The sequence below is a fragment of the Durotheca rogersii genome (genome assembly GCF_024521655.1).
Source record: "Durotheca rogersii strain YMJ 92031201 chromosome Unknown GGS23scaffold_4, whole genome shotgun sequence".
Taxonomy (NCBI): Eukaryota; Fungi; Ascomycota; class Sordariomycetes; order Xylariales; family Xylariaceae; genus Durotheca; species Durotheca rogersii.
In genome coordinates, this window is record NW_026251235.1 from 1177451 (window position 1) to 1193041 (window position 15591).

Consider the following 15591-nt stretch of genomic DNA (forward strand, 5'->3'; position numbering starts at 1 on the left):
GGTACCTAGGAGGCAGGTACCAGGTGCGGATATGACTGTCCCCCGCTACTGTCTAAGCCTTGCGATTGTGTTCTCTCTCACCTCACTCCTCTCAGCAAACCCGATCCTGAGACAGAATAGAGAAATAGCTGCCCCCCCCTTGCCATTGTCTAGGCCTCAAAAGGTATATTTCCACATCGCTCGCTGTCTCGGGAGCCTCGATTTCCTGTCTGGCCGGATCACGCGCCGGCGTCTGTTTGCGCTCATGGGTATAAGTACGAGACGGGATAACGACAGCAATGCCGACCAGCACACGAAATATACCAACGGCTCATTGGGAAGGCAATCCAGGCTGCATCTCATCCGTCGGATATCTAGAATCATGGCTCTGCTCCTTGCCAGTCGCCGACTCCCGTCTAGATCCCGCGCGCCCCTTGCCCTCGCTTTCCAGAATGCGATAGCGAAGGACGCCAGCCAGGATGACAGGGAAGCTTCCGACGTCGTGAAGTTGTGCCGGAAGGCCGATAGCAAGAAGTACGACGCACCGCAACGTGCGCTCGATCATTTCTCTCGGAATGTCGACGTCATCAACAGCACCGAGCTGATCAAGCTGGCGAGCGCTGCGCCCAAGGCCGCGCATCTCCATATCCATTTTAACTCTACCCTCCCTCCCGAATTCCTGCTGGGCGTAGCGAAGGAGATGCCGAATATGTACATCTCGAGCGCTACCCACAAGCTACGATCCAAAGATGACTTCGACAACTGCGAGGTAGTCTTCAATCTCCACGACGCCAAGACGCAGCCGCAAGACCACGATCGCGAGGATCCCAAGGGTCCGAACCTCTTTCGCGACGACTATACGCCGGGCCAGAGGATGCGCTACCAGTACTTCCGTGCCGCCTGGGTAGCCGAACGGAAACTCAGGCAGGAGGCAAATTCTTCAAACCTATGGGCCATGGACGTCGATTGCGATCAATGGCTCGCCAGCAAGCTTATCTTTAACAAGCACGAGATAGACCAGCTTTTTAGCCAGCCGGCCGACCCAGCGCCGAAAGGGCCAACTCCGGAAACAGAAGAAGAACGGGTCGCAAGACAGAAAAAGGCCGAGGAAGCGGGTTGGGATAAGGACATTGAAGTTGATTTCCACAACAGCAAATATAAAAATATTCGCTTAAGGGCAACCAGGTATTTTCCAGCACTCGGTCCTATTCCGCCTGTTCCTGCTGGCGCCGTCGAGCGGAGGCTGACTGCATACCCATAGGGCATGGGATAAATTTAATGGCCGCACCAGAATGATGAAAGGCCTGTTTAACTACGAGAAGGCATTTAGGGCATATACGAGGAAGTGTCTGGAGGAATTCGTCGCAGATAACGTCCAATATGCCGAGATCCGGCCGAATTTCATGAAGACCAACCAGGTTCTACGCGACGATGGCTCCGCTAGCGCCGACAACTTTGCGGTTATGAGAATGATTATCGAAGAATACGAGAATTTTATGAAAGATATCGGAGACATGAACGAAAATGGAGACCTAAAGGAAAACAGGCTGCTGGACTCTCAGGGCAAGCCGATTTACGTCGACGGCACCGACATCCCACGTGGCAACGGTTTCAAGCCCTCTTTCGGCGGGATGAAGGTCATATACTGCACCCCTCGATCGTTCGATAAGGGGCGCGTCAAGGACGCGCTGCAAGAGTGCAAGAAGATGAAGGAGCTGTGGCCGCAATACATCGCCGGCTTCGACCTAGTCGGCGAGGAATCGTACAGCAAACCGTACCCGCTAAAATACTTCGAGGAGGAATTTAGGCAATTCCAGGCGGAGTGTCCCGACATCCCGTTCTTGTTCCACTGCGGCGAGACGCCCGACGACATCGAAGGCAACCTCGACTGCGCGCTTAGGCTCAACTCTAAGCGGATCGGGCACGGCTACGCCCTGCCTAAGAAGCCGGACCTCATGCGGCAGATGAAAGAAAAAGACGTGTGTGTGGAGGCGTGTCCGATCTCGAACATGGTTCTCGGGTTGACGGAGCGCATGAACGAGCATAGCATCTACGAGTTGCTTGCCCACGAGGTTCACTGTACTCTCAATAGTGACAACGGGACCCTCTTCAGGTGAGCACGCGACACCTCGTCTAAGGAGGGGAGCCTCTAGCACTAACCGCTCCTCATCTCAGGTCCAAGCTGTCGCACGACTTCTACGAAGTGATGGTCGGGAACGAGGAGATGAACCTGTTCGGTTGGAAGCAGCTGGCGAGGTGGAGCATCGATCATTCCTGCATGAGCCAGGACGAACGCGAGCGGGTACTGGTCGAATGGGAAAGACGGTGGACGGAAGAGTTTATTCCTACAGTACTCAAGAAACACGGCAAGCCCCCGGCGAGGTTCCAGCCGCTGAACGGGATCTGCGAGAATGAACGGAAGCGGCTGGCTCAGCTCACTCTGGAAGCCTAATCCCGGGACCGGGTACGTCGCGTACCGGCTTGTACGAACTGGTTGTGCCCTCGCGGGCGGAATTTCGACACGTTAAAGCGGGGTGGGGGTTCGCAATGGCACGGGGTTTCACGAATTTACGACATTTGATACCCGATACCTGACACCTGAGTATTATACGAGGCCCGGCAGCGGTGGGAGAAGGTTTAGAGGTCGGGTGTCCGGTTAGGTGGTCGTAGATTTATTTTTCTACTTGGGCCTGGGGGTTACGGGCTTGAGCGAAGGTTTTTTTTTCTTTCTCGGGCGTCAGATATCACAGATCCATAATAGACGGCGATGCTCTTCTCTCTACGGTCAATTCAACATGTCCACATGTGGGAAACAAAGAAGAGAGCAATGTACCCTTTGCTGTGTTGGCATGGCCTGGGGCGAGCGAGTGTTGAGTGTCCCGGGAGGGGGAGGTGGCAGCGCCAGGCGGACTTGTCAGCCCGGTGCCGCACCTACATTGAAGCCAGACTGCCTCTAATCACCCTCCTCGCATCCGGGCTGAGCGGGGAAACAGGAAAAGAAAAAAGAAAAGAAACTCCCTCCCCTAGCCTCTTTACCGTGCTAGACTAATGGGATTGCCTACTGTTTGTATGTCACCAGGACAAAGAGCCGCGTCGGAAGCCACAACAGAACATGGAGGCGATGAGCCGCGCCACTCAATCCAGACCCTGCAAGACAGCACAGAGGTAGCATGACCTCCCGTCAGGCATCTAGGACGGCTAACGGGCGATGCGTTCTGGACCGCACAGGCCCATCTCATTCGCGCGCGGAGGAGGGCAGGGAGGCAGGCTGGGAGACAGGTCAGATATGGAAAACGGCGGGCGTCTGGTTGAGTGGCCTCGCTTGTGCCATGAGAGGGGCTTAGCGGCTGCCGACCGTTGCTTGCTGACGTTTGACAGCACCCAACCGGCCGGCCGACTAGTGACAGCGACAAGCGACAGGTCGTCGAGGCGATCGATCGCTGCGCCAAAGCGCTGTGCTATAGCGACGACCGCGCTCAGCGCGTGGCCAGCGGGCGGACACTAGGCCGCTAAGCACGAAACGGGCGGGCGAGGCATAGCCGCCTGGACAGAAGCTGGGTAAGGGCCCGACGCGCGATTGGCGGAGGCTTGGTGAGAACGGGTGGGCTAGCGGTAGCGAGGGCGCCGTGGGCGGGTACGCATGGCGTAGTAGTAGGTACCTCGGCTGCCCTAGAAGTACGTGAGCCAGGTGCAATACCCACCTAACCCAGCACCTAAAACAGACCTGAAAGGCCGCCCCCAACCTGGCCCGGCTCACGCTAGGCTGCTTCGAGCGGCAAGTTACAGAATGCGAACATGACCCTGTCCCAACGACGAGAGAGCGTGGACGCCGATCCGCGCAAAAGGCCTGGTCGCTTGTCTGCTTCTCAGCCTCTTTCCCTTATGCCATCTACCTCAGCTCCTTTCTCCTCTTCACTCGGTTCCTCCTCCTCCTCCCTCTCCTTCCACCCTCCCCTCCTCCTACTCACGTTCCTTTTATTCGCCGCTCCCCTTCTACGGTTCTCCAATCTCTCTCTGCTTGCTCGTCACTCATTCATCGCCTTCGATCCCACCCTATCTTGCGACCTTGGCGGCTCGAGACGGCCTGGCCTTGCTACCGAGCGCTTAGCTCGATCCTGGCCGGTATCTACGCAGAATACTTACCTGTATACCCACATACGCACACAATGAAACGTCCCTAGCTGCGACCGACCTTTTTTTTGTCCCGTCCTCTCGAAGCGACCAGCCCTTGTAGTAACAATATTGTCACCCATACAGCCTATTTGCTATCCATTTACTGCCCTCCTCGAACTCGCCCCCCTCACCCCAACGCCCCGGCCCGTGCCATCGTGATATCCATTGAGTTTAGCCCCCGGCGCGTAACACTATCTTCGTAGCTCAGCTCAATTTCCCGGTCTGTAGAGAGTCCCCCAGACCTTCGGGCGAGTAGCGGCGGAAGACACAACAGGCAATGGCCGACGAAGATCCGGGTCTTGGCAGATCCGAGGCTGCTAAATGGTTTTCTTCTGATATCCCTGGCGCGGAGGGCCCGAACGGGTGGCGTCTCGATGTCGTTACCCTGCTCGCTGTCATCGGCGAGTCGTCCATCGCCGAACACGCTCAGACCATTACCGCGAGCATCTTTTGCCTCCTCCCGCGTATCATCCCCGCCCCCCAGGCTTTCCTGAAGCCCTCTCGCCCGGTGCGCCTGCCCGAGACGACTGCCAAGCTGACCGGCGTCTATAGCGGCGTCGTCCTCGACACCGTGGGCTTCTTCGCCAACATCATACACCCCCTCGATTCGGTGCAGCCGTACGGGTTCCAGGTTCTCAGGATCTCACATACCGATAGGAATAGTGCCGGTGGCGTCGAGGTCCGTGGGCCCCATAGGAGCGTTACGGCCAACCTCATCACCCACATGCGTTTCAATGGCAGAACGGTCACCTCTCCGGGCCGGACCCTACCTACCTCCCAGCCGGGCGGGTCCCCGCAGGGCAACCTCAACGGGGCTGCGGCGGGCGCCGCCGGTACGTCCTCGGGTTTCCACTCGGCCGCCGAGGTCGAGGCTGGATCTGCACCCAGTCCCGGCATAACGAGACGTATCACGGTGAAGATGCAGGATTTCGTGGCAAACCCGACGTTGGCAAACACAAAGGGGCGGCCCGCCATCCCTGCCACCCTATACTCGCCCGTCCACGTCCTGTCGGTCTTCTCTGCTCTTGTGACGGGAGGCATCATCGCGCTTGCCGCACATTACCAGGACGGCACGGCAATCCTCGCCGTGTCCCTCGTCTCTCTAGCTAGCTCGGTCGTTGGCTGGGCCTCCTGGTGGAAGCCTCTCCTGATGATCCGCAGCCACACCAACAAGGTGCCAGCCGGCGACGTGATCATCCGAACACGCGAGGGTGCCTTCCTCCTCGTCAAGTGCACCGAGGACGTGGCTCGTGAGTTGTACTCTGGTACCGAGGAATGCGAATACCACGTTAGCGGAAACGCCTACAGAGTGCTCATGGGAGCTGGCACCTGCTTGCTGATGGTGTCAGTCATCCTACTGGGTAACTGTAAGTGGAACATCCAAATCTTTGTCGGCGCGGCCTATATCGTCTTGAATGGGCTCTACTGGGCCATGGGACTGCTTCCGAAACGGCTCTTCTGGGATCTAGACCGGTACCGCATCGATGACATCACGCCTAAGCAATCGCTGAAAGCCGACCGCAAGACCAGCGAAGACCCGCGGGAAGGCGTGGCGAGCTTCACGCGCACGCTGTGGTACGCGGTCCGCGAAACGGGGCGCACCGCCTGGGTCCACCGAAGCGGCGCCGCGCCCGACACGCCGCAGTGGCGCATGTGGCTCGCGGAGGCGGAGGAGGCGGCCAAGGACGAGCACGCCAAGTGGAATTGGAAGGCGGTCGAGCGTAAGGACGCGATCATGAAGCTGACGGACCGGGAGGTCGAGGAGAGGACCGCAGCCGGCCGGCAGCCCGCGCGGAACTTCGACGAGGCAGAGCAGGCCGCGCCCGCCGTCGAGGTGCAGGCCCACAACCGCGAGTACGGCGGCGGCACCTTGTAGGGAAGGGTGCCTCCCCCGTACGCGCATTGCCCCCTCGCCCCGACGTTCCCGGCAGCTAAGCGTGCCGGGCGGTGCCTACGCTCTCTAGCGAGAGGAGTTTGGCGTGGTGGGGGTCGGGGGTTTTGTATTTGTTTTATGAGGTGTTATATCGCGGCGCACGTTACGCATCCCCCGGGAGATTGGTTTAGGTGCTAGAACCGGCAGAGGAGGGCCGCGACGAAGATGACGACAAAATTTTGCTCTCGGCGGCTCGGGTTTACGGCGGTAGACATACTACACCTTCTATGCATACATTCCATAGACGGAAAACTTGGGCAAGAGAGCTTTCTTGGCATAGAGGCGGAATCAGATCGAAGGCCGTAGCAAGATGAGGTTGGATTTACCGCATATGGCACTTTTTGAGACTTAAAAGGAAGGTCAAGGCTATGAGGGGCAAGATACCAAGTAATCAGCATGAGGTCAAGATTTTTGCTTATGATATATATCTGTCACGTAGGCGTACGTCTCTGGTAGCTCCATCTTCACCAAGAGCTACTACACCTACATTGAGTGCAACCTAGCTCACCCAAGCCGGTTGAGCACACACACACACACACACACATATATATATATGTATATATATAGACTAGCTTCGCACTCTTTCTTGTCTTTCCTTCCTAGCTACCTACCCAAGTCGGCCAAATATGACTTTTTCTCACTTACACTCCCTCGCTCCCCCTGCGCGCAGCCTACCCGACAATCCGTTGCTTAGAGCGGCAAAGCTCCGTGACAATACCTATCTTTTTTTTCCTCTTTTTTCCAGCCGAAAGATTATTGTCTCTACCGGGGTCGCTTACGGAGGGATGAGAGAGAAGCGGGGTTGGGTTGGGTTGAGCTAGCCGACGAATCGGACCCGGGTCCGGTACGGGCCCGACCCTACCTCGATGCGGAGCTGCCAGGTGGGGGAAGCCGGACGGAGACACAGGGGCCGCGGACGAAAAAAAAAAAAAAAACGAAGGCGGCGCGGCGTGTACCTGCCGGTGGGCGCCCAGGATGTAGGCTGCTCGCGACGCCGACGAGACAGACACCTTCCTACATTCCCCTGGGAGCCATGCGTAGTTGGACCGACCGTAGCCGCGAGCGCGCCTTGCCTGCGCACCTGTGCGTGCGCGGAAGGCAGTAGATGCCGATGTCTCTCGCTCTCGCTCTCGCTCTCGCGGCACAGGGCAACGGGACGCGAGGGGCAGGCAGGTAGGTACGTGCACGCGTGGCGCCCGGAGAGGGGGGAGGGGGGGGGTTCCCGGCGCCGACCTGCGCGCGGGGAATGCGAGACACGTCGCAGACCGGTGCGCCCCGGCCGCCGCAGACAGACCGCCGGCAGGGCGCGCGCAGGCGGTTGGTCTCTGCGCAGCCTGCGAGGGCTGGTGTGGTTGTTGTTGTGCCGCCGCCGGCGGACGTCATGGCGCGAGGAAAACAGGGTAAGGGCCTAGGTAGGGGAGGGGGGAGGTGACGTAGGTGTGCTTGGTGTAGGGGAGGGGAAGGGGAGGGGGGGGGAAGGAAGAGGGCGGGAGAGCGAGAGAAATGAGGCTTAGTATAGCCGGGGTCTGGGGTCGTCGGCTGGGTGCGTGGGCGTGTTGAAGGGGGGGTGAGGGTATTTGTTGGAAGAGACGGGTGGGCGGTAATCGTCGGGTAGTGAGGAGGGAGAGAGATGAGTGACGTCGGGGCGTGCATAGGCACCTATATGTGTAGGAATAAGCACCTAGGTTAGGTAGGTACCTCGACCAGCCGTCACTTACGTAGGTGTACATGACAATTGGCTGGGTTGGGTTATAGGCGGCCGTCGGTGATGACGATGATGGCTGCAGTTCATTTCGGTGCTGCTTCACTTGTCTCAGGACCCTGTGTAGTAGGTAGGTAGTCTCTGTCGTAGCACGCAGATGTATGTCTTACTCCCTCCGCCCCCCTACGTGCTCCCATACCCAACCCCTACTCCCTGCCCCTTACCCCGAATCCAGTGAGGTGCAGAACTGTCCGGACGGTTGGGGAATCTTCTCCTTCTTGTACTTCTTCTTGCAGTCTGCCTAACAGGTAACTTGCCTGGTGGTCAGAAGGAAGAATCCCCGCCTGCCAGGTATGCGATACGCCGACCCAAGTGCATCACACCGTGTGCTGCTGCGTGCCCAATGCAAAGCAAGTTAGGTGCCTAAGGCAGGCAGGCAGGTTTGGCAGGTAGGCAAATACCTAGGTACAAGTACCTTCGGGCCGGGGCGGCCACCCTTACGGAGTCGCATAGCTATAACTGGGAAAAAACTCCACTTTTCGGTCGAACGCCCTAGTTTTATCGTCTATATATACGCCCCTAATAAGAAGAGGTATATATGTTTAATGTAAGTTCCCGATAGCTTAATATTATATTCGTAATAACTTATATATATACGAATAAAGTTATTCTTACTTAAGTTAGTTCGAAATGATTCCTTACCGCTTATATAGGATTAGGTCGGGAATTAATTAGCTTAATAAAATTTTTTTACCACGGGACCTACTTACGATAAATTATCGGTAAGGGATATAGGTAGATATAAGTTCTATAAACTAAGCGCGAGCTATATTTAATTAAAGACGATTAATCGTAAAGGAGCGATATTCTATAAACTAGTAGAAGACTTATATAAAGACTATTTAATTACCTAAGACTCTTATTATATCGTTTCTAGTATTACTAAGCCGTTATCGTAAGAGCTTAAGACTATATGCTAATATTAAACGGATACTTCCTTATCTAAAGAAGTATAAAACGTATAGGGAGAATTTAAATTCGTTTATACCTAAGGAAAATATTATCGACCTTATAAATAACCCGCCTCGATTAATACGGATTAAATTAAAGTTAAAATTAATATAGCTAATTCGACGGACGCTTACTTTAACTACTTTAGGCTTTAGCGAGCTACTAAGCTTTAAAAAAGCCTATAATATAAGCAAAGCCGCTTACGAACTAAGCGCTATTAACGACCGTAAGCCTACGAAAACGATTATAGCTAAAGTTAGATTTTAATTATAGCTCGGAAATAAGCGAAAGATATTCGTATATACTACGGTAGAAATATCCTTGATTTAACTTTATAAGTCGGTTAATAGGTAAGCGAGATTTATACCGATTAATATCCTACGATATAAAAGCCCGTAAGTAGTTATTTAATACTTCTTCGATTTATTTTACGTCGAGGAATAATACCGTTAAAAGAAGTAAAGGATAGTTAGGTAGGTTATTCTAGGGGGTAATAGGTACGTTTAAGAGCTAGGACTAAACGAAAAAGGGGAATATATTATTAAAGAGCTCCTTAATATATACGTATATATATAAATACCTTCGTACGGGCGATTAAGAGCGTCTACGAGGAATAGCGGATAGGATTAGAAGAAGTATTACTTAATGTTTTACTTTGATATAATTATAGAAGACCGTATAGGAAGAGAAGAGGAGGAATAGGAAAAAGAAGTTAGCCGAAAGATTAAGCGAAAGAAGGTCGAGAAAGAGGAGAAACGATATAAACGAAAGTAAAGTAGTATATCCTTAACGAAGCTAAAGTTAATTAAAGAAATAATAAAGAAGATTAAGAAAAAGGAGGCAGAAAATAAAGGAAAGAAAGCGAAAGTAAGTACGGAGGTAAAGCTATTTATTAAATATAAAGTTAAAAAACCGATTAAAAAAGAGTAGGTTAATATTAAGGATATTAAGCTAAAGCTTAAGATATCCGAGAATAATACCGCTAGGGTAAAGAAAGAGAAGGAGTTAATTAAGGAAAAGGAAGAAAAGCGTAAGGTTAATTAGGCGAGTACGGGTAAAAAGAAGGAGCTAGTCGTTTCTTCGTATGGAACGAGATCTATAACGCGTAAGCGTAGCTATACTAAGGTATCGGAAAGTAAGAAGTAAAAGAGATTAACTTATATCGGATAGCCTTAAGGAAGGTTATTTACTTTATTATTTATTTCGATAGGATCTAGAGTTTATAAATCGATATTCGCTTCTTTTATTATTTATTTAAAATAGTCCTAGCTTTTATCGATACGCGGGAACTTAAACGGCTTAGGCTTTATTCCCGTAGAGATATACGAATTAAAACCGTCCCGTAAATATAAGTACTAGATAATATAAGATTAGTCTTTATCCGTATTAGCGATATCTTTAGAGATACCGCTTATCTTACTTAGGATTTTCTCGTATATATTTATAGTTTCCTTAGGTAGGTAGGTATTAAGGTCGATATTATTATACTTTAATAAGCGGTTAAGCTTTTATTATTTATCTTGGTTTAATAATATACGGTAGTCAGTAGTAATCGTTAAATTATATATATTATAAAGAACTTAAGGTTAATTATAAATAACATAAAGGCGATTACGTTATTTTCGGATGCGGTAGGAATTCTAAATACGAACGAACTCGGTAAATTCGAATCGGATTATAAGTATATAGATATAGATAAGCGCTATTTCGTTTATAGGTTAATACCGTTCCTATAGACGCTCGGAGGCGAGTTTACCGAAGTATTTCTATAGTTCGGTTAATATATAGCTTATATAGGATAAATTAAGCGTATACGGAGAAGCCCTATCCTTTAAAAGATAGCTTTATAGTCGTAAAGACGTAATTATTAGCTTTCGATACGTTAATTAGTAATATTCTTTCTAAATAATAAGTAATCGCGTAAGGGAAGAGGTTCCTCTGGAATCCTATTAATATTAATCTATATATACTCGGAAGAGCCTATATATTGAACAGGAGCAGCGTAGGCACGCTGACGGAGGCACGAAAAGGGCTACCCAACTACTAACAACTGGCCTAATGCCGATCAACCTAAGATCACAGCTGTAAACAGCTGTAATCGGTTGATCGGCCAGCTAAAAACGGCAGCTGGGAAAGGAGACTAGAAACGGCAATCGAGGAGGATAGCTAGAAAGGCATGGCAAGAAACGAATAAATGGCTATAGGCTATAATATCTATAGGTTTAAATCTAACTAATGAAAATATAAGTACGCGACCTATATAAATATACATCGAAAAGGCTACGTGGCCTAGATCCACCGCACTACTATAGCCTCCCTAGTTCAATTAATTCCTAAGGAGTAATTAAACTCCTAATAGTAACAGGTACGGTGGCTCTCGTTCCTATTAAACCTAATTAACTTAATCCCGATTAACCCTAATTAACTAAAAGCTAGCTAGTTTAATTAAAGGCTAATAGGATAAGTTAGGAAGAAACAGGGTTAACTGGGAACGATTGCAATAGCAACAAGTAGGTGGTGGGGTAGGTAACTGTAACCGTGCCTAACTATGCCTAAACCTAATCAATCCCGAACCTATTCAATCGCTACTAACTAGGAGCTAAGCCAGTTTAATTAACGATTAATAGGAAATAGGAAAGATCTAATAACAAGAACTAGGCTAGCGGAGCTATAACTATAACTAACCTAATTAACCTATTCCTAATCAACCCTAATTAACTGGAAGCGAGCTAGGTTTATTAGGGCTATTAAGAAATAACAGGGATCCGTTAGGAAAACAGGAACTATAACGGGGCAGGTAAAACAAGCGTAGCTCCCGTAAGAAATAAAGAAACAATCCCATACGATATAACGTAATCTCCGTCCTTCTCGTTCATAGCTATTACCGATCCTTTTCAACTGATTCCTAATCCTATAAACTAACTAATATATCCTATTCAATGCCCGTTTCTGTGACTCGTTTCTGGCTATTCTCGTATAACCGTTCTTATATTCGTCCGGCAGCATCTACCGGGCTTCCCTTAACCCTCGATCCCTCCCTTATACGTGGTTCTAGGGGCTCTCTAGGCTCTTCCTACTAACTATATATCGGTAAGGGCGATAAGAAGGGTCTCTAGGCAATCCTAATTATTTCCGACTATAACTTATAACTATTTTTTTTTTCTGGGCTATCTTATTTAATATCCTATTTAATTCGTATATCGCGGTATCGTCTATAGGTCTATCGCGTTAATCGGTAGGTCCCGATTAGGTTCGTGGGTATAAGGTCTATCGGTATCTTCGTATAGTAATTAAAGGTATCGTAGCACCTATCGGTTAAGGAGGTAAGGAAAGACCTCCCTAGGTACCGTAACTAACTGGAAGGGATAAAACAAGGGCGATCGGAGCTATCGGTAAGCCTCTTATAATTAAAATAAACTAATCGGTAAAGAACGGATGCCTTTAAGCGCGTATGAGTATATTATAAAAAGGGGTAGTAACGGTAACTTAGTCAGATTAATTAAGGGCGAGAACTACCATCTAGGCACTGGAAAAACGACGGAGGCAAAACCAGACGAAAACGGGCACAGCTCCTTCAAAAGAAATAACTAAGAAACGAGAATAAGATAGATCTACTAATCGGCGAACGAGCTTTTAGGTAAACTAATCAAAAGCTAATAAGAGGGCGTGATTATTAATGATCGCCATGGTTATCTGCCCTCCCTATTAATCCTAACCTAAAAAGCTAAGGCCAAAAGCCACGAAAACGGCTCTGGAGCCACGAAAATAGCTCTTAATTAATTAAAAAACAGGGAATCTCCTGATCGTCGTATCCTGAACCTAATAACTACAAAAACGGTCGCAAAAGGTCACTCCTAAGATAAGGTAAGGTTCGAGCTACTAGGTAGTCGCCACTAAACAGGAGCAGCGTAGGCACGCTAACGGAGGCACGAAAAGGGCTACCTAACTACCAACAACTAGCCCAGTACCGATCAACCTAAGATTACAGCTATAAACAGCTATAATCGGTTAATCGGCCAGCTGAAAACGGCAGCTAGGAAAGAAGACTAAAAACGGCAATCGAGGAGGATAGCTAGAAAGGCATGGCAAGAAACGAATAAATGGCTATAGGCTATAATATCTACAGGTTTAAGTCTAACTAATGAAAATATAAGTGCGCGACCCATATAAATACACATCGAAAAGGCTAGGTGGCCTAGATCCACCGCACCACTACAATATATATTATCGGGATAAGTAAAGCGCGTTATTATAGTAGCGTAAGGCGAGCGTATATCCGTTCGAATTAATAAAGAGCTTTATAAATCTTCGTTAAGTAATTACGTTCTAACGTTTAGATAATTATCGCTTATAAAGGCTCGTATAGATCCGTATTAGTTAATATCGGATAGCGGCTCCTTAGTATTATTTCGATCGGGCTCGCGTCGGTAGCGAACGGGCTAGGTACCTTTAAATAAATAATAATAGGCTACGGTTATAAGCTTAAGCTCCCCGCTTCGGTTAAAACGTATAATAAATAGGATATACCTTTATTTTCCGACTACGTATATATATTAGGCAAATATAAACCGGGCTATTCGAGCCGATATTCCGTAGTAAAACTAAACGATATAACGAGAATAAGCGTTTATTTCCGTATATACTTTAAAGCCGTATAGTTCTAACTTATAGTAGGCGTTAACTAACTAAATATAATTTAAACCGGGCGTAGTCTAACTACCGCGACGTCGATATAGCTTCCGTTTCCTTGCTTTAAGTTCTTCCGGGTAATATTCTACGTAAAGAATAAAGAAAGGAGTTTACGAGATATTAATTTACCGCTAACGAACGTATACGTATAATATCCGATATCCTATACGTCGGATTATATTATCCTTAGCCTTTTCCTCCTCGAAGAACTCTCGTAATTACTATATTCGATTTATTATTTAGTTCGCGTCGAGTCTTTTATAAACGTTTAAGTCCTTACGCGTTTTTATAAAACTATAACGACTAATAATAAAACCTTTATTAATTAACCGACGGTATAGTTATCGATTAAATAGCCCGTACTCGAAGTAAAGTAAGAGAATTCTCTTATATAGATCTTTATATTAAATAATCCGAACCTAATATCTCGAGATGCCTTATTCTTTTAACCTATTTAGGATAATTTTCGCGTTAATATAAATACTAAAGTTATATTTAAGGATACGGGTAATTATCATAGGGTTTTAATAAATTTAATAATACTGGATAATAATGTCGCGAAAAGGCTCGAGGTTAAGCCTAGGACGCGGCATTTTATTAACGCGTATAGATAATATAGTAAGTATATATCCTCTTATTTAAAGAGATGAGAATTAAAATAAGTCCGTAGACGCGTATACGGGTTTATACAAATATAATTTATAATATTAAATTTTATTATTCTTATTATAATTATTATTTTTATTATAAATTAATTTATATAAATTTTTTAACTATATAAATAAATTTATAATAAGAATATTTAAAACTTAACTTTATAAATAATTAATATATTTAAAATATTATCTTTTAAATTTATTTAAATATTCTTATAATTTTATAATAAGTTATTTAAAATGTTTTTATTATATAAAAGAGTTTTATATTTATAAATCTTTATATTAAATAAAAATTTACTTATAATACTATAATAAAATTAAATTACATAATTTGTAAAAGAAATATTATAATATATAATATTAAATTTCTTTTATTTTCAACCTCTTTTAATTCTAAGTTTCTTAATTTTTTTAATTATTATTTTTAATTAATAAATAAATTTATTAAATTTATTTATAACTATACTTTAATTTTTTTAATATTAAATATAACTTTATTATAGTATATTTATATAATTTTTATTTAATAATAATTATATAATAAATTAAAGTAAAATAACATTTTAATTTTAAGGGCGAATATTTTATATATATATTTATAATTAATAAATTTAAAATATTAAATATAAGTAATATAAGTATATAATAATAAAAGAATTTATATAATTTAATTAATTAAATTATTAATAATTAACTAAATATTAAGTAAGTTAAAATATAGTTATAAATAATTAAAATTAATTAATTAATTAATTAAAAACGGTAGTTAAAAAGAGATAGAAAGAATTAAGAATAAAAAGAATTAAAAGAAAATAAAAGAAAATAAATACTTAAAGTAGTAATATTTATATAGCAAGTAGGCGTAACGTAGATACGTTATAATAAAGGTACGAAAAGTACTCCCTAATTATTAATAATTAATTTAGTACTAATTAATTGAATTATAACTATAAATATATATAATCGGTTAATTGGTTAATTAAAACGGTAGGTAAGAAAGAATTAAAAATAAAAAGTAATAAGATAGTTATAAAGATATAATAAAAAATAAATAAATAACTATAATTAATAATAACTATAGTAATAATTATAGATCTAAGTCTAACTAATGAAAATATAAATACGTAACCTATATAAATACGTATTTAAAAAACTACGTAACTTAGATCTACTATATTACTATAATTTTCTTAGTTTAATTAATCTATAAGAAGTAATTAAACTCCTAATAATAAGTATAATAGCTTTCGTTTCCTATTAATTTTAAATGACCTAATTCCGATTAACCTTAATTAATTAAAAGTTAGTTAATTTAATTAAAGGTTAATAAGATAAGTTAAGAAAATAAGATAATTCTAATAATATAAAGTAATTATAATTATAATAAATAAGTAGTAAGCTAGGTAATTAACTATAACTATACCTAATTATATCTGATTTTAATT

At 45.5% G+C, this 15591-nt stretch overlaps 3 protein-coding genes across 3 annotated transcripts; 2 read left to right on the forward strand and 1 right to left on the reverse strand.

The window, feature by feature from the left end:
* Positions 1-361: 361 nt before the first annotated feature.
* On the forward strand, positions 362-2431 carry GGS23DRAFT_594129 (Metallo-dependent hydrolase; the record flags this gene model as incomplete). Its single annotated transcript, XM_051518115.1, has 3 exons — positions 362-1164; positions 1241-2092; positions 2155-2431. The coding sequence occupies 3 exons, from the start codon at positions 362-364 to the stop codon at positions 2429-2431; spliced, it is 1932 nt and encodes a 643-aa protein (XP_051374680.1).
* Positions 2432-4289: 1858 nt separating this feature from the next.
* Positions 4290-6370, forward strand: GGS23DRAFT_362890 (uncharacterized protein). The gene has a single exon (XM_051513259.1). The coding sequence runs from the start codon at positions 4430-4432 to the stop codon at positions 6026-6028; it is 1599 nt and encodes a 532-aa protein (XP_051374681.1). The 5' UTR covers positions 4290-4429; the 3' UTR covers positions 6029-6370.
* A 186-nt stretch (positions 6371-6556) lies between these two features.
* GGS23DRAFT_554865 (uncharacterized protein) lies at positions 6557-7958 on the reverse strand. The gene is made up of 2 exons (XM_051515571.1): positions 7804-7958; positions 6557-7744 (listed from the first exon to the last, which is right to left on the reverse strand). The coding sequence occupies exons 1-2, from the start codon at positions 7813-7815 to the stop codon at positions 7100-7102; spliced, it is 657 nt and encodes a 218-aa protein (XP_051374682.1). The 5' UTR covers positions 7816-7958; the 3' UTR covers positions 6557-7099.
* Between the last annotated feature and the right edge of the window lie 7633 nt (positions 7959-15591).